Below are 19,533 nucleotides of genomic sequence, written 5' to 3'. Positions count from 1 at the left end.
TTTCATTTTTCACAGTCGCTAACATAGTTTTAGACTCGGTTGAAAAAAAACGAGAAGAAAATCCGATGAAAGTTGCCGTTTATAGAACGAAATGAATTCTCAAATGCCTGTAACTTCAAGGCCATTGAGTCTCTCTCACGCCTTTATCTCCAATCTAACTCACCATATGATTTCATTTTTATCGATGGTTTTAGAGTCGGTGTCAGCAATAATTGAGAACATTCCACACACGCGGGAAAATGCAGATATATTTTTTAAAATCGCGTCATGGTGTATCATACACCGCCTAACATGACACCGACGGCAACGTGTCGATACATATTAAAAATTCGATATATCATTTCATTTTTCACAGTCGCTAACATAGTTTTCGACTCGGTTGAAAAAAAACGGGAAGGAAATCCAATGAAAGTTGCCGTTTATAGAACGAAATGAATTCTCAAACGCCTGTAACTTCAACTTCAAGGCCATTGAGTCTCTCTCACGCCTTTATCTCCAATCTAACTCACCATATGATTTCATTTTTATCGATGGTTTTGGACTCGGTGTCAGCAATAATTGAGAACATTCCACACACGCGGGAAAATGCAGAGATATATTTTTAAAAATCGCGTCATGGTGTATCATACACCGCCCAACATGACACCGACGGCAACGTGTCAATATATATTAAAAATTCGCTTTTGCTTTTCCGTTAAGATATATTACTTTTTCGTTTGATGACAGTCGTCACAAAAACGTCAACAATGATGCCGACATATATTTCTTCGTTTTTATTTAATTCAACATTATTAGCCGGAAGTAAAATATGTTTCAGGAAATTACCGAGAGATATTTCTTCGTTTTTTAAAATTAGTTATGTGCGAATACACTTTAAATAGGTTTATTTGAAATCTTTAATTTTCCACAATATAATTTACTTGCCATTTATCATTTGATGATTACGAGACAAATTCCTCTTGAGGATCGTGACAATTCATGCGCTGCGTGGAAACTTCTATTTCCAAAATGAATGAGACAATCGATGAAGAACGCAGACTTGAACAGGATGTAGCAAGAAAACGAATGAGACGGGCGAACGAGTCCATCGACGAACGTCAATGCAAACTTGCGGGGTCACCCGTGGGATTCCCACGGGTGACCCCGCTAGTGTTATTATAATAGAGCAAACGTATATACAGACTTGGCATTTAATATGGAATATTTTTTTTTCTTGACTTGGTTTTACTTTCTTAACTCAGGATATTAATCTGGTGAGTTTCTTTTACACTTTGGTGATTTATTTGTTAAAAGAACCATGTCACTGATTGTCTGTCGCAGCAAGAAGTCAACAACAGGATTATATCACAGGTGGCGTGGCAAAATGTATGGACAGGTGCATTTGATGATTGGCTTCACAGTCGGGTATACAAGGGTTGTTGCGTTCTGTATTAGTGGAAAACAACTGCTGCACGTCTCCAAAAGTTATTGCCATTTCCTCTGGAGATGGTCCGTCAACTCGACAATGCTGTTTGTCATGGAGTGGTGGCTTTACGAAATTACGGCATGAAACAGCGTGCTATTGCTCGGCAGTATGGCATCACTCAAGGTCAGGTGTCAAAGATCCTGAAACGAAATGCTCAGAGGGGTGTCCCTACTCCAATACCGAGGCCAGGACGTCCCCGCAGAACCACAAGGAGGGATGATCGCCAGCTGCACCGGTTAGTCCGCAATGGCCGTACCAAGTCAGCTAATCGGCTTAGGGCTGAGTGGCAGCAACTGACAAATTAGCCTGTATCCAGAAGGATAGTCAACCAACGACTGGTTCAAGCAGGCTATCGTGCCAGGCGTCCCCTGAGAAACCCACGCCTGACCAGACAACACCGCCAGCGCCGATTGCAGTGGGCCAGAGAGCACCGTCAATGTCAGCCAGGACACTGGAATCACGTGATCTTCAGTGACGAGTCTAGATTTCTGGTCTATCGTCAAGATGGCCGCGTCCGAGTGCGCAGACAAGTGCATGAAGCCTCCAACAAAGATTGTATGGTACCAAGAGTCCAAGCTGGAGGTGGTGGGGTGACCGTTTGGGCTGCTTTTCATGCAGGGGGCAAAACTGACCTGGTTGTTCTGAATGGAAACCTGAACCAGTTCAAGTACAGGGCCATTCTGGAAGAAACATTGCTTCCATTTGCTCGTGCAGCCTTTCGAGGAAACTTTGTCTTCCAAGATGACAATGCACGGTCTCATCGTGCTCGCATGATCCAACACTTTCTTGCTGACCGTGGTGTAGAGCATATGGAGTGGCCTGCCATGTCCCCGGATATGAATCCGACAGAGAACTTGTGGGCAGAATTAACGCATCAAATCGACCACTTGGACCAGCAGCCGACCTCTGTGCGTGAATTGCAGCAGGCTATTGTCACTGCATGGCAAGCGATTCCTGTCCAAACCTTGGAAAATCTCGTGAGCAGCATGCCTCAACGTGTACGTGCTCTCCTGAATGCTCGTGGGGGTTACACGAAGTACTGAACTGTAATTTTACTGTCCGTAATCCCAGTCGTAATTTAACTTTTGTTTTTCTTCAAAAAAAATTTGGCTAATGTGCAAAATAAAGAGATACTTCTGGAAAACGTACAGAAGTTTAACACAGTACTGTCCATGAATTGAGTTCGATATCAGTTTACATCACTTTCAAGGATCAATTTATTTGTTTTAAAATGTCAAATGTGGTTTTTGTTTCTTTTAAAGGTCACATTAACAAAATCTAGAATAATTTCAACATAATTCCAATGAACTTTTGGTTCTAAGACATCTTGAAAAGTAAGTTCACCCCCACAAAAAAAAAGATTCCATATGAAATGCCAAGTCTGTAGTTATGTATTGTTGCGGTTTTGAGAACCCACACTTCTTGTAAATATCACATCATTAAAGGTTAAAGGTAGCACCCCATAGATAGGCCACAAGCAACACATAGGTCACCATAGGACATCAGTTATTTCATAATATGTGTTAGATAAGGCTATTTCCAATAGTTGAATCTGCGTTGTGTCAATCAAATAAGAGTAGGCCCCTTTCGTCCATTTTGCCAGCCCCCCCCCCCCCCTCCAACCGACGCCATTAAGCGCTAGCCAGTGTGTACTCGCCCTCATCCTTTAGGGCCAGCGGCGTTTGCAACCTCGCTGGGCTTCCGCCCCAAACCAGCCGCCATAAGCCACAAGGTGAGGCCCGGAAAAAGGGGGCGGAGCGCCAGGGAAGAGGTGTGGCCACGTCACCCAGCCGTCAGGGCGGGGCCGGTAAGCAATAACCAGCCAACCAGGGCTGGAGTGACATCGCCTGACAGGGCGTGGTTGGGGCTCGCGGAGAGATCCTGGCTTGAGATATAAAAGCCGGCACACAAAGCCCTTGGAGAGGACTGTCCAGGACTGCTGCGATTTGGAGGACTGTGCGAAGGTCGACCTTAGGACGGTGCGGAGAGGACAGGATTTGCACAATTGGCGCTTGCGTACAGGACATTGGGGAGGCGGCGTTTGGCGCGAGTCGTGCGCAAAGTACGTATGCAATATACCATTATACCAACCTTCCCCCCGTCATTATAAGTGTCCGCTCGCATTACGCGATACGAAGAGCTGCCTGCCGGGTTTTCATCGCCTGGACCGGAGCCGGACTGGAGCCTGGACGCGCTGGTGACCATCAACCTACCATCTGCAATCCCCGTGTGAGTGTCTGTATGTGAGACGGGCCCGTTTGTCCAGGGAATAAGTTAAGACTGTAATTAAGACTGCCCTGTGTGCTTTTCCTTCCTCTTTCTTTCATGTACATTTCTTTCGTTTCCTCTTCTTCTTGTACATTTGTTAATAAACCCATCTGTTCTTCCTATTTTCCTGGTTTCCTCTCCATCCGATCGCATCAGTCTTATCTCCAATTGGGTAAGCGTGGCACGATTAGGAACCGCTAGAATCGGGTCTAGTCACCTGTTAACAGCTCGGATCGCGGATTACTATCCGCTCGGCATATCCCATCAATATCCGTGGTTCGAGCGGGAGTTATTCCATTGCTTTACGGTCGGTGGTAGTAATTAGGTAATAGGACTAAAAATCGACCAACAACCCTAGTTACCACCGACCGGAAGGAACGTTATAACTTCCAGGACTCACATCGGCCAGATAAAAGGACAAGGGGATTAACCCCCTCATGATAAGGGGAGAGCCGATGTCGGAGATCCGTAACAGTATGCTTATATGCGACCAAAACGTCTTCTTCTTCTTCAAAAAAAATTAACACCCAAAACACAGTCCGTGAACTCTTAATTACGTTTAGACTGCTGAGACCCCTCAGACCTTTGATGACCCTATAAGTCCCCCAAGACCCTTAAGACCACCAAGACCAATGAAGATCCAAAATACCCCTGAAGATCCAAAACACCCTGAAGACCCAAAAGACGCCAAAGACCCTGAAGACCCAAAACACCCTGAAGACCACAAAGACCCTGAAGACCACAAAGACACTGAAGACCCAAAATAACCTGAAGACCACAAAGACCTTGAAGACCCCAAATGGCCCCGAAGACACAAAACACCCCGAAGACACAAAACACCCCAATGACCCAAAACACCCTGAAAACCCAAAAAGACACCGAAGACCCAAAACACCCCGAAGACTCAAAAGACCCAGAAGACCCAAAATACCCCAAAGACCAAAAATACCCTGAAGACTCAAAACACCCTGAAGACCCCAAAGACCCTTAAAGACCCTTTAGACCCAAAAGACCCTTAAATACCCTGATGAACAAAAATACCCCAAAGACCTTTAAGACCCAGAGTAACCAAAAGACCCTTAAGACCCAAAAGCCCCTGAAGACACCAAAGACCCAAAAGACCCTGAAGACCCCGAAGACCCAAAATACCCTTAAAGGCCCAGACGATCCAAAAGACCATGAAGACCCAAATGGCCCTGAAATCCCAAAAACGCCATAAAGACCCAAAAAACACTGAAGACCCAAAGGACACCGAAATGGTCAAAGATGCCTATCCCTCTGAAACGACGTGTGGTGAGGCACACCGAGTCAAGCCAGTACTTCTAATGGTTGACTTCTCCATATTCTAACATCCATAGATATCTTCTTATTATAATACAGCAAACGTATATGGTTCGCCATGTATGTATGTATGCATGTATGTATGTATGTATGTATGTATGTATGTATGTTTATATGTGACGAAAACGTCTTCTTCTTCTTCTTCAAATAAAATTACCACCCTCTTAATTAACCCTCTTAATTGCGTTAAGACTGCTGAGACCCCTCAGACCTTTGATGACCCTTTAATTCCCCCAAGACCCTTCAGACCACCAAGACCCCTGAAGACCCAAAATACCCTGAAGACCCCCAAAGACCCAAAATACTCTTCAAGGCCCTGAGGCTCAAAAAGACCCTGAATACCCAAAGACCCTGAATACCCAAAGGCCCTGAATACCCGAAGACCCAAAACACCCCGAAGACCCAAAACACCCCGAAGACCCAAAACACCCCGAAGCCCCAAAACACACCGAAGACCCAAAACACCCCGAAGACCCAAAACACCCCCGAAGACCCAAAACACCCCCGAAGACCCAAAACACACCGAAGACCCAAAACACACCGAAGACCCAAAACACCCCGAAGACCCAAAACACCCCGAAGACCCAAAACACCCCGAAGACCCAAAACACCCCGAAGACCCAAAACACCCCGAAGACCGAAAACACCCCGAAGACCCAAAACATCCCGAAGACCCAAAACACCCCGAAGACCCAAAACACCATGAAGACCCAAAACACCCCGAAGATCCAAAACACCCCGAAGAATCAAAACACCCCGAAGACCCAAAACACCCCGAAGACCCAAAACACACCGAAGACCCAAAACACACCGAAGACCCAAAACACCCCGAAGACCCAAAACACCCCGAAGCCCCAAAACACACCGAAGACCCAAAACACCCCCGAAGACCCAAAACACACCGAAGACCCAAAACACCCCGGAAGACTGAAAAGACCCTTAAAGACCAAGAAGAACCAAAAGACCCTGAAGACCAAAAAGACCCAAAGACCCTTAAAGACCAAGAAGAACCAAAAGACCCAAAAGACGCTGAAGACCCAAATGGCCCTGAAGACCCAAAACACCATGAAACCCAAAAGACACCGAAATGGTCAAAGATGACTACTGCGCGCCGAGTCACGCTCGTAAATATAATTATATATTGACGACTTCTCCTTGGAGGCCTGATTAATTATTTAGAACATATTTCATGCCTGACTAACATCTCTCACACTTTGTCATTTTGCTATTTTATTTACTCGAGTCTAGGCAGAGGATTTAGCCAGAGCACCGGCACACAATGACCTGCTTTTTATTTTCGAGCGACACCATGGCATCTCAAGGTAAACGTGGATAAGACAGCCCACTTTGTGTCACCCTCCCAAGGTCGGCGTGCTCCGAGTTACGCGCCCCCTGGTGGCACCGCATCATAACGACACTTTGTCTTCAATCCGAACACATCTGGGCTTGAAGCCAAATCGGAGAATTCGTGGGCGAACTTAACTCACGACTGAGATATGCTGACCGCAGATTGAAGCAGATTAAGAAAACTACTCCTCTCCAAGAGTTTGGGCGGAAAATTCTCTGTTTAACCGTAAATCAAAGATATTAATATAGAAAGGCTTATCCAGTTTAACGAATGTCGATTACGCAGCGTCGCCGTATATTTGAATGAAGAAGAAGAATAAACAATGGTAGAAGAAGAAGAAAATTTCACAGGCGTGAGGAAGAAGAGTAATGTTGAACGCGGCCATGTGTTTACAAACACATCCTCGCCGCCATGGCGCCGCCGTCCTCTCAAGGTCCAGAGTAGCGGCCCGTTTCTGTGTTTATGGGGCCGCGGCCGCGCCAGTCACACAACCCCCTCGAAACCGCCAGGCTCGTGGAGGAAAGACGTTAGAGCGGCCGATTTGGCGGTAGAGGCCAAAGCCTGAGCCGGGCCACAGAACACGTGCTCGAGCCATTGTGGGTCGGGCCGCTCCCGACGGGCGCCGACAAAACCCGGACAAAATCCGCTGGATCGGACCGCACCCTGGCTACGGATCGCCAAATATTGCGGATTTATGGCTGCCAGATCGATGTTTGCATTTTTACTCTGCACATGATGCATTCTCCCTCCAACGAGCATGAATTCGTGCATTCGACCATATCGAAGGGCCATAAGGCACAGGTGTTGCCTGCAGTAGCAGTACACAGGTGCTCGCATTAGCTAGGTATGGGACACTTTAATCGCAAAATAAGTTATTGTGCGTCCTTCAGGAATCTGATCAGAGGTCGCGGTTTCCGACAATTATGAGAAAATAATGATGAGTCGGAGACACGTGTTGGGGTCGTGGGGAAGACGACCCAGATCGGCTCCACGTCGGTGGAAATCCGTTCCGGGATTTGCGTCCTCCCAGAGTTCCGTGGATTCCATTCCCGGCAACACGCCGGGAACCTCAGCGGTCCCTGGTCGGGTCCTCATGGCGGCGCTGGAGGCGCAGGACCCAATGGACCGCGGCGCTCTAGCCCTGCTCGCCTTGCGCTCCGCTCCGTGCAGCCCGTGTCGGGGATCTTGGAATCCGTCGGGAGGCTCCGGACTGGTCTTGGCGACGCTTGAGAGCCGGGATTTCGAGTACGCCATCCGCCAGGACAGGGTCACCATCGGACGGGACTCCAGCCTGGGCGCCGTGGATGTCAACATGGGCCGCTCGAGCTTCATTTCCCGGTCGCACCTGGAGATCTCGTTCGAGGAGCCGCACTTTTTTCTTCGCTGTCTCGGGAAAAACGGCGTCTTCGTGGATGGAGCTTTCCAGCATCGTGGGGCCCCAGCACTCCAACTACCCAGGACGTGAGCACGCTGCACACCATGTGATGTTACGCCACACACCATGTTACGCCACAGACCATGTTACGCCACAGGCCATGTTACGCCACAGGCCATGTTACGCCACACGCCATGTTACGCCATGTTACGCCACAGGCCATGTTACGCCACAGGCCATGTTACGCCACACGCCATGTTACGCCATGTTACGCCACAGGCCATGTGACGCCACAGGCCATGTTACGCCGCACGCCATGTTACGTCGCACGCCGCGTTACGTCGCACGCCGCGATACGTCGCACGCCGCGATACGCCGCGTTACGCCACACGCCGCGTTACGCCACACGCCGCGTTACGCCACACACCGCGTTACGCCAAACACAATGTCACGCCACACACAATGTCACACCACAAACTTTTACGCCACACACCTTGTTCGCAAACCTTGTTACGCCGCAAACCTTGTTACGCCGCACACCTTGTTACGCCGCTCGCCGCGTTACGCCGCTCACCACATTACGCCGAACGCCGCGTTACGCCACACGCCGCGTTATGCCACACGCCGCGTTACGCCACACGCCGCGTTACGCCACACACCGCGTTACGCCAAACACAATGTCACGCCACACACAATGTCACACCACAAACTTTTACGCCACACACCTTGTTCGCAAACCTTGTTACGCCGCAAACCTTGTTACGCCGCACACCTTGTTACGCCGCACACCTTGTTACGCCGCACGCCATGTTACGCCGCACGCCATGTTACGCCGCACGCCATGTTACGTCGCACGCCGCGTTACGTCGCACGCCGCGATACGCCGCGTTACGCCGCACGCCGCGTTATGCCGCTCGCCGCGTTACGCCGAACGCCGCGTTACGCCACACGCCGCGTTACGCCACACGCCGCGTTACGCCACACACCGCGTTACGCCAAACACAATGTCACGCCACACACAATGTCACACCACAAACTTTTACGCCACACACCTTGTTCGCAAACCTTGTTATGCCGCAAACCTTGTTACGCCGCACACCTTGTTACGCCGCACACCTTGTTACGCCGCACACCTTGTTACGCCGCACACCTTGTTACGCCGCACACCATGTTACGCCGCACACCTTTTTACCACAATTAAATCAATTGTCTTCAAGTGACATTTATTACCATCATGCTCCGTGATGCACCAGGGTCTTGGTCACGAGGCCACTGAGCGCACGGGTAACCTCAGGCGCCCCTATAACTAGTATAACCTCAGCCCACTCGGCACCCCGATAACGAGTATATCCTCGGCCCACTAGACGCCCCTATAACTAGTATAACCTCGGCCCACTAGACGCCCCTATAACTAGTATGACCTCGGCTCACTAGGTGCCCCTATAACTAGTATAACCTCGGCTCACTAGGCGGCCCAAGAACTATTTTAACGCGGCCCACTAGGCGCCCCTAGAACTATTATAACCTCGGCCCACTAGGCGTCCCGAGAACTATTATAACCTCGGCCCACGAGGCGCCCATATAACTCGTATAACCTCGGCCCACTAGGCGCCCCTATAACAAGTATAACCTCGGCCCACTAGGCGCCCCTATAACTAGTATAACTTCGGCCCACTAGGCGCCCCTATAACTATTATAAGCTCGGCCCACGAGGCGCCCCTATAAGTATTATAAGCTCGGCCCACAATGCGCCCCTATGACGTATAAGCTCGGCCCACTAGGCGCTCTGATAACTATAAGCTCGGCCCACGAGGCGCCCCCATAACTATAAGCTCGGCCCACTAGGCGCTCCGATAACTATAAGCTCGGCCCACTAGGCGCCCCCATAACTATAAGCTCGGCCCACTGGGCACCCCTATAACTATAAGCTCGGCCCACCAGGCGCCCCTATAATGTATACGCTCGGCCCACTGGGTGCCCCGATAACGTTTAAGCTCGGCCCACTTGGCGCTCCTACAACGTAAAAGCTCGGCCCACTCGGCGCCCCTATAACTATAAGCTCGGCCCACTGGGCACCCCTATAATTATAAGCTCGTCCCACTGGGTGTCCCTATAACTACAAGCTCGGCCCAATGGGCTCCCTTATAAAGTATAAGCTCGGCCCACTAGGCGCCCCCATAACTATAAGCTCGGCCCACTGGGCACCCCTATAACTATAAGCTCGGCCCACTGGGCACCCCTATAATTATAAGCTCGTCCCATTTGGCGTCCCTATAACTATAAGCTCGGCCCAATGGGCTCCCCCACAAAGTATAAGCTCGGCCCACTGGGCGCCCGATAACTACAAGCTTGGCACAATGGGTGCCCCTATAACTAGTATAAGCTCGGGCCACCAGGCACTCCTATAACGTATAAGCTCGGCCCACTAGGCGCCCCTATAACATATAAGCTCGGCTTACGAGGCGCCCCTACAACGTATAAGCTCGGCCCACTGGGCGCCCCTATAACTATAAGCTTGACCTACTGGGCGCCCCTATAACTAGTGTATAAGCTCGGCCCACCAAGCGCCCCTATAACTATAAGCTCAGCCCACCGGGCGCCCCTATAACTATAAGCTCGGCCCACTGGACACCCCTATAACTATAAGCTCGACTCACTGGGTGCCCCTATAACTATAAGCTCGGCCCACCAGGCGCCCCTATAATGTATAAGTATAAGGTCGGCCTACCAGATGCCCCTATAACTTATACGTTTGGCCCACTGGATGCCCATGTAAACTCGGCCCACTGGATGCCCTTGTAAACTCGGCCCACTGGATGCCCTTGTAAACTCGACCCACTGGATGCCCTTGTAAACTCTGCCCACTGGATGCCCTTGTAAACTTGGCCCACTGGATGCCCTTGTAAACTTGGCCCACTGGATGCCCCTGTAAACTCGGCCCATTGGATGCCCCTGTAAACTCGGCTCCCTGGATGCCCCTGTAAGCTCGGCCCACTGGATGCCCTTGTAAACTCGGCCCACGGATGCCCCTGCAAGCTCCGCCCACCTGGCGCCCCGACAAGGTCGGCCCACTGAACGTCCCAATAAGCTCGGCCCACCGGATGCATCTATAAGCTCAGCTAACTTGACGCCCCTGTAAGGTCGGCCCACTTGGCGCCCGGTAAGCTCGTCCTGCCATGGTCAGCTCGGCCCGCTGGGCGCCTGGTATTTTCGGTCACTGGATGCCCTGGTAAACTCAGTCCACTGGGCACCACTGTAAGCTCTGCCAACACGGTGACCCTGTCAGCTCTGCCCACCGGGGTGCCCCTGTCAGCTCTGCCCACCGGGGTGCCCCTGTCAGCTCTGCCCACCGGGGTGCCACTGTCAGCTCTGCCCACCAGGGTGCCCCCGTCAGCTCTGCCCACCGGGCGCCGCCCCTGTCACCTCTGCCCACCGGGCGCCCCTGTCACCTCTGCCCACCGGGCGCCCCTGTCAACTCTGCCCACCGGGCGCCCCGTCAACTCTGCCCACCGGGCGCCCCTGTCAACTCTGCCCACCGGGCGCCCCTGTCAACTCTGCCCACCGGGCGCCCCTGTCAACTCTGCCCACCGGGCGCCCCTGTCAACTCTGCCCACCGGGCGCCCCTGTCAACTCTGCCCACCGGGCGCCCCTGTCAACTCTGCCCACCGGGCGCCCCTGTCAACTCTGCCCACCGGGCGCCCCTGTCAACTCTGCCCACCGGGCGCCCCTGTCAACTCTGCCCACCGGGCGCCCCTGTCAGCTCTGCCCACCGGGCGCCCCTGTCAACTCTGCCCACCGGGCGCCCCTGTCAACTCTGCCCACCGGGCGCCCCTGTCAACTCTGCCCACCGGGCGCCCCTGTCAACTCTGCCCACCGGGCGCCCCTGTCAACTCTGCCCACCGGGCGCCCCTGTCAACTCTGCCCACCGGGCGCCCCTGTCAACTCTGCCCACCGGGCGCCCCTGTCAACTCTGCCCACCGGGCGCCACTGTCAACTCTGCCCACTGGGCGCCCTGGTAAGTTTAATCCACTGGGTGCCCCGGTCATTCCTGCCCACTAGATACCCTGTCAGCTTCACCCACCGGGCGCCCCGGTGAGTTCAACCCACCGGGCGCCCCGGTGAGTTCAACCCACCGGGCGCCCCGGTGAGTTCAACCCACCGGGCGCCCCGGTGAGTTTAACCCACTGGGCGCCCTGGTGAGTTCAACCCACCGGGCGCCCCGGTGAGTTCAACCCACCGGGCGCCCCGGTGAGTTCAACCCACCGGGCGCCCCGGTGAGTTCAACCCACCGGGCGCCCCGGTGAGTTCAACCCACCTGGCGCCCCGGTGAGTTCAACCCACCTGGCGCCCCTGGCAGTTCAACCCACCTGGCGCCCCTGGGAGTTCAACCCACCTGGCGCCCCTGGTAAGTACAACCCACCTGGCGCCCCTGGTAAGTTCAACCCACCTGGCGCCCCTGGTAAGTTCAACCCACCTGGCGCCCCTGGTAAGTTCAACCCACCTGGCGCCCCTGGTAAGTTCAACCCACCTGGCGCCCCTGGTAAGTTCAACCCACCTGGCGCCCCTGGTAAGTTCAACCCACCTGGCGCCCCTGGTAAGTTCAACCCACCTGGCGCCCCTGGTAAGTTCAACCCACCTGGCGCCCCTGGTAAGTTCAACCCACCTGGCGCCCCTGGTAAGTTCAACCCACCTGGCGCCCCTGGTAAGTTCAACCCACCTGGCGCCCCTGGTAAGTTCAATCCACTGGGCAACCCCGGTCCTGGGGTCTCCCGGGCAATGTGGCCATTTTGGCCACAGGGCCCTCTTGGCAACTCGGTCGCGGTGGCCTCTTGGAAACTCGGTCGCGGGGCCCTCTCGGAAACTCGGTCGCGGGGCCCTCTCGGAAACTCGGTCGCGGGGCCCTCTCAGAAACTCGGTCGCGGGGCCCTCTCGGAAACTCGGTCGCGGGGCCCTCTCGGAAACTCGGTCGCGGGGCCCTCTCGGAAACTCGGTCGCGGGGCCCTCTCGGAAACTCGGTCGCGGGGCCCTCTCGGAAACTCGGTCGCGGGGCCCTCTCGGAAACTCGGTCGCGGGGCCCTCTCGGAAACTCGGTCGCGGGGCCCTCTCGGCAACTCGGGCCCTCTCGGCAACTCGGTCGCGGGGCCCTCCTGGCAACTCGGTCGCGGGGCCCTCCTGGCAACTCGGTCGCGGGGCCCTCTTGCCAACTCGGCCGCGGTGGCCTCTTGGAAACTCGGTCGCGGGGCCCTCTCGGAAACTCGGTCGCGGGGCCCTCTCGGAAACTCGGTCGCGGGGCCCTCTCGGAAACTCGGTCGCGGGGCCCTCTCGGAAACTCGGTCGCGGGGTCCTCTCGGAAACTCGGTCGCGGGGCCCTCTCGGAAACTCGGGCCCTCTTGGCAACTTGGTCGCGGGGCCCTCTTGGCAACTCGGTCGCGGGGCCCTCCTGGCAACTCGGTCGCGGGGCCCTCTTGGCAACTCGGTCGCGGGGCCCTCTTGGCAACTCGGTCGCGGGGCCCTCTCGCGGCAACCCGGTCGCGGGGCCCTCTCGCGGCAACCCGGTCGCGGGGCCCTCTCGCGGCAACCCGGTCGCGGGGCCCTCTCGCGGCAACCCGGTCGCGGGGCCCTCTCTCGGCAACCCGGTCGCGGGGCCCTCTCGCGGCAACCCGGTCGCGGGGCCCTCTCGCGGCAACCCGGTCGCGGGGCCCTCTCGCGGCAACCCGGTCGCGGGGCCCTCTCGCGGCAACCCGGTCGCGGGGCCCTCTCGCGGCAACCCGGTCGCGGGGCGCTCTCGCGGCAACCCGGTCGCGGGGCCCTCTCGCGGCAACCCGGTCGCGGGGCCCTCTCGCGGCAACCCGGTCGCGGGGCCCTCTCGCGGCAACCCGGTCGCGGGGCCCTCTCGCGGGAACCCGGTCGCGGGGCCCTCTCGCGGCAACCCGGTCGCGGGGCCCTCTCGCGGCAACCCGGTCGCGGGGCCCTCTCGCGGCAACCCGGTCGCGGGGCCCTCTCACGGGAACCCGGTCGCGGGGCCCTCTCGCGGCAACCCGGTCGCGGGGCCCTCTCGCGGCAACCCGGTCGCGGGGCCCTCTCGCGGCAACCCGGTCGCGGGGCCCTCTCGCGGCAACCCGGTCGCGGGGCCCTCTCGCGGCAACCCGGTCGCGGGGCCCTCTCGCGGCAACCCGGTCGCGGGGCCCTCTCGCGGCAACCCGGTCGCGGGGCCCTCTCGCGGCAACCCGGTCGCGGGGCCCTCTCGCGGCAACCCGGTCGCGGGGCCCTCTCGCGGCAACCCGGTCGCGGGGCCCTCTCGCGGCAACCCGGTCGCGGGGCCCTCTCGCGGCAACCCGGTCGCGGGGCCCTCTCGCGGCAACCCGGTCGCGGGGCCCTCTCGTGGCAACCCAGCCGCGGGGCCCTCTCGGCAACTCGGTTGCAGTTTTCACCAATGCTTTCTTTTGTAATTCAACATGGTGTCGTACAACTAAAATGAGGCACACTTTATTGTTTGTTTATACACGTTAAATAAAACGAGGATATAATTCTTATTTGATTTGGATGTTAATTGTTGAGATGAAAGTTCATGTGGTCTTGTTTGAATTGTGTCTTGATAACACAGTATCAGATTTGAAAATTTGTTCATAGCATCACTGCGAATTCAAAGCACTTTTGTGTATTTCCTTCTGCATTTGATCAAGCGACCTCTGCTTTTCTTTTCCCTTTGTATTCAAGAAATATCTTCTTTCTGGTATTTCCTAGGGTGTTCCAGACACTTTCTGGGTTTATATTCAGCCTCCTCATCCATGTGAGGATGTTGCCATTTGTTGGAGGGGTTCTGTTTGCACCTCCAATCAGTGCTGCCTTCCTCGTATGTCAAATTGCTTTCCCTTTATTGAAACATTAAGCCACCCACAGCCGTTTCATTCCTTGTGTCTGCCTTGCCTCTTTATATCTGTCCATCTATTAATCTGCTGCAGCACGCTTCCTCTTCCCTATCCCACCTCCTCCCCCCTCCCCCCCCCCCCCCTCCCCTCTCTGGCAATGGACCTGAAGCAATGTGCGGAGCTGGCAGTGTATTTTGTTGCGTGTGCGGTTTCGTTGAAGACGTGTCGAGACGTCCCGTACGGCGTGCCCGTGCATCCTTTATTGTGGGCTGTGCAGAATTGGTCCAAGCTGATGGTCTTTGGTCCACCATTTCACCATCATTGGTTACTTGGATAACTGGAATAGAAGTGCACACGAAGTGAATGTGTTGCTTCCACGGCGATGCCTTAATTTTTGTTTTTCCCAATCAATGCGGTTTTTGTCCCCCGTCGCACAGCGGAGCGAAAGGGGGACTATGGTTTTCCCCTCAGTCCATGTGTCCGTCCGTCCGTCCGTGTGTGCGTGCGGGCGTGCGTGCGTGCGTAAGCGAAGAACCGCATTCGAATTTGGTGTGTGGGTGCAACCCACGTCAAAATCCAAGATGGCCGCCGCCATGTATGTCTGATACCATGTATGTCTGAACCTTGTGAGATGAATATCTTGAAAAATAAGTGAAGTACCAACGTCTAATTTGGTGTGTGGGTGTATCACGGCATCAGGAAGAACGCTATTGAAAATTGGGTCGCCACGTCAAAATCCAAGATGACCGCCGCCATGTATGTCTGAACCTTGTGAGATGAATATCTTGAAAAATAAGCGAAGTACCAACTTCTAATTTTGTGTGTGGGTGTATCTCGGCATAAGCAAGAACGCTATTGAAAATTGGGTCGCCACGTCAAAATCCAAGATGGCCACCACCATATATATGTCTGAACCTTGTGTGCGAAATATCTCGAAAAATAAACGAAGTACCAACTTCTAATCTGGTGTGTGGGTGTATCTAGGCACAAGCAAGAAGGCTGTTTAAAATTGGGTCGCCACGTCAAAATGCAAGATGGCCGCCGCCATGTATGTCTGAACCTTGTGAGATGAATATCTTGGAAAATAAGCAAAGTACCAACTTCTAATCTGGTGTTTGGGTATTGGCTTGGTTTGGTTTGGCCGCCTGTTTGGTTTGGTTTGGTGTTTGGTTTGGCCGCCTCCATGTCTGTCTGAACCTTGTGAGCGAAATATCATATCATAGCATGTTTTCTGCGTCTTCCACTTTGTCAACTCACATCACTTCACCGACGGGGGACCTAGGCGTAACGCTTGTTTTATTAGTTATTAATCTGTGACTTCTTTCCCAACTAATCTAATTTTGGAGTAAATCACCACGATACTTGTTTCTAAAACTCCTCTTTGTTTTCCTTTTTGGACTTTCATTCCCTCATAGGTGATTTGTTATTTTTTGACTGTTTTGCTTTAAAATTTTAAATTGATACACGAGTCCAGCAATCTAAACAACTAACGTATTAGGTTTATTCGTTTGTTGTGTGGGCAAAGGTACCCGCAATGCCAGGAGAATCCATCCGCTTATTGTGAGGTGCCTGCGATGTCACCAGAATTTGTCTGGTACCTGTGATGCACCATTAATGTAAACACCCAAACCCCTCTACCCCACCTCTTCACCCACTTCCCCTCCCCTCCCCCCCACCCCCTGCGCCCCTTCCTCTCCCACAACCCCGACCTCATTTATTTGTTGTTGTATTTTCTGCTGGTGTTCTGCATCTTACATCATAATGCTCAGATCTTACAATTTTGTTGCTATCGAGCTAATTTCAAATGCATGCTGATCAGATTGCAGTTTGAATTGGTGAAAGGTAACTTCTCAAAGTTATAACCTCAAAATGAGTTAGACGTGTCCACGTGTTTGAGTTTGGCATGCATTTTGTGTGCTCTATTGCTGTATGTTGCCTGGTTTGTGCATTCGGTGGTGCTTTTTTGTGTTGTTTTTCTTTTGTATACAAACTCTAGGCTCATGGAATGGCAGGATCAGAGCCTCGGTTGTGGAAGTGCAGGATGAAGGCAGGCCAATAAGGCCTCGACTCATGATGGCCTCTGCTTGCGGGAAGGCATGACAAAGGTCTTGGCTCGCAGGAAGGGCACGTAACGGTCAAGGCCTCGGCTCCTGAGAAAAGCAGAAACAACATTTGGCAATTTCTAATCGATGTGTATATTTAAAGGCAGTGCACCTCTCATTGTCAAGACACACAAAGTCCCGGCAAGTCAAATGGAGAGGAGTGATTCGGGAGACTTGGTGGCCAAACCAGTGTATGCTGACCTTGCCCAAAAGCAGGAGCTTCGGCTAGTAGAGCGAGAGGAAGTCGTATGTACTTGGAATGTGCTGATATAACTTGTAGCCTGAACTCCTTCAGGGTTTTGATAAATGTTTACTTTTACGGGCATGGGTCTGAGTTGGCGGAAGCCTTAATGGGGTGAACCTTGATGGGGCGTTGTTTTTGCAGCACGAGGGCAACTGAGTACACGTCAGCGGGTGTCCCATCGCACACGGTGCATTGATGACGACTGAATGTAGACACACGGGCTCAACGTCAAACAAGTGTGCTTTTCTGTGATTGTCTGCAATGATTGCTGAAAAACAGCGGTTATTGATAATTCGCGTCTACCGCACACAGTGCCCTTTTAGTCGAGCTTGCTTAAGGCGCTTGGGGAAAGGGGGATGTTTGCAGGCAGATATCGAGGCGGCTTCTGTAGAGACCGATGGTGACCTTAAGCGAAGGTCATTGTTTGCTGAAATCAAGTTTGGCGAGGTCATAGTACCGTCTTGCGTTTACGTCATCAAGATTATGTGGTAGTGTTAGTTTGTCTAGGAGTTCAAGAAGGTGGTTTTGGTCTTTGTTATTTTTGTTTTTACATTTATCCTTTTAAAATCTTCACAAAGTTTGGGATTATTCAACCATATCTGTTTGAGCATGTTTCACTTTAGAACCTTTTTTTTTCTCCCCCGTCGCACCACGGGGCGAAAGGGGGACTATGGTTTTCCCCTCCGTCCGTGTGTGTGTGTGCGTGCGTGCGTGCGGACGTGCGTGCGTAAGTGAAGGAACGAATTCTAATTTGGTGTGTGGGTGCAACTAGGCATCAGGAAGAACGCTATTGAAAATTGGGTCGCCATGTCAAACGCCAAGATGGCCGCCACCATATATATGTCTGAACCTTGTGAGCGAAATATCTTGAAAAATAAACTAACTACTAACTTCTAATCTGGTGTGTGGGTGTATCTAGGCATGAGGAAGAACGCTATTGAAAATTGGGTCGCCACGTCAAAATCCAAGATGGCCGCCGCCATGTATGTCTGAACCTTGTGAGCGGAATATCTTGAACAATAAGCAAAGTACCAACTTCTAATCTGGTGTGTGGGTGTATCTAGGCATAAGGAAGAACGCTATTGAAAATTTGGTTGCCACGTCAAAATCCAAGATGGCCGCCTTGCATCTTCCACTTTGTCAACTCACATCACTTCACCGACGGGGGACCTAGGCGTAATTTTTTCTTCAAAATTTTTTTCAGTCATGTAAGGCTAATTTAGGAGCATGTACACCTATCACCTTTGAGATGGACATTAGTAGACATCCTTGTACTTCAAACTGAATTACGAGGCCATTACTATATAATGGACAATACATAGAGCATATGGATTTGAACCTGGGTTCCCACCATCATGAATTGTCAAATTGTGCGGAAACCTTAAACCGGTCAACTTTGAACTTTGTCTTAGAATAATGTATAAATGTTTAACGATTCCTTTTATGGAGAGGCAAAAGCTTGACGCAACAACATGAAAGGGGCGTACGAGGTTAGAGTTCACACATGTAACCCACAATTGTTACTTGAGCCGAGTCGTAATATGTTCTCCATTTTCTTGTCGATTTCTGCGGGATGTAAATGTTGGACCTCGTGATGTCAAAGGAAGCTCGCATGTGGCAACACCATCTTACAACCATTGTGCTTCCATCGTTGAATATCCAGACATGCATGTTCCATCCTCTTAAAGAAGGTTGGGGATGAAACGCTTACCAACTACCTTAACGTTCACTGCCTTATATGGAGAAAGCCAGTGACATAGTGTGGGTGAGTGAGGAAAAAGGTCAGTAAATTTAATAGTTCTCAACTTGGGACTTATTTTGTTTTGTATCGGATTAATGGGACAGTCAAGCATTCCAGCAGGATCCTTTAAAGACCACATAGATTTGTCACTGTTGAACGCTAGGTTGAATTGTCTTTAATATGGGGGGGGGGGGGGGGGGGAGAGAAGGGAGTTTAGTGGGTTAATCATGTTCTTAATCATCACGGCTATTGGTGTTCACCTGATTCATGGTGCTAGAAACCCAAGGTCAAATCCCATGTATCCCATGCATTCATCGACCGCTAATGTCATTGCAAATCGTGTAAAAGTACACTGATGTCGACTAATCACATTGTCCTGCATGTGGTATTTGTATTAGCTCCACCATTGCTCACGGACATGGGTGCGATTCTTATGATGGTTCATTTAAATGTGTGAAAATAAATAGGAATGTTTGGAAGACCACTCTTCAAGAAAAGGGGTATATTGTAATCGGCTACGTCCGTCCATCGTGCTATCTCTTCCTAAATGGTTGTGCAGAAATTCACCAAACTTGTGATCACAAATACCCATATGGCAAGATGGTGCAAGAGTAATGTCAATTTTGGCCCCACGCCTTGGGGCCCTGGATTGGGGTCAAAAGGTCAAACACCTTGCTTGGTTTGGCAGATGTGTTGGTTTTGTGTATGTGTTAGTTTGGCGGATGTGTTGGTTTGGCGGATAGTTGTTTTGGCGGATTTGTTGTTTTGGTGCAGATGTGT

General features: G+C 52.3%; 1 protein-coding gene across 1 annotated transcript in view; it reads left to right on the top strand.

The window, feature by feature from the left end:
- The first annotated feature begins 7,456 nt into the window (after nucleotides 1–7,456).
- Nucleotides 7,457–19,533, top strand: part of LOC137426775 (forkhead box protein K2) — a 61,039-nt gene continuing 48,962 nt past the window's right edge. Inside the window, exon 1 of the mRNA XM_068115646.2 lies at nucleotides 7,457–7,883. Within this exon, the coding sequence (XP_067971747.1) occupies nucleotides 7,516–7,883 (368 nt within the window). The 5' untranslated portion in view covers nucleotides 7,457–7,515. The remainder of the gene's footprint in view (nucleotides 7,884–19,533) is intronic.

Source organism: Myxine glutinosa, chromosome 5 (assembly GCF_964187855.1).
Source record: "Myxine glutinosa chromosome 5, kmMyxGlut1.1, whole genome shotgun sequence".
In the NCBI taxonomy this organism is placed as follows: Eukaryota; Metazoa; Chordata; class Myxini; order Myxiniformes; family Myxinidae; genus Myxine; species Myxine glutinosa.
This window is presented reverse-complemented; position numbering and strand designations above follow the sequence as displayed.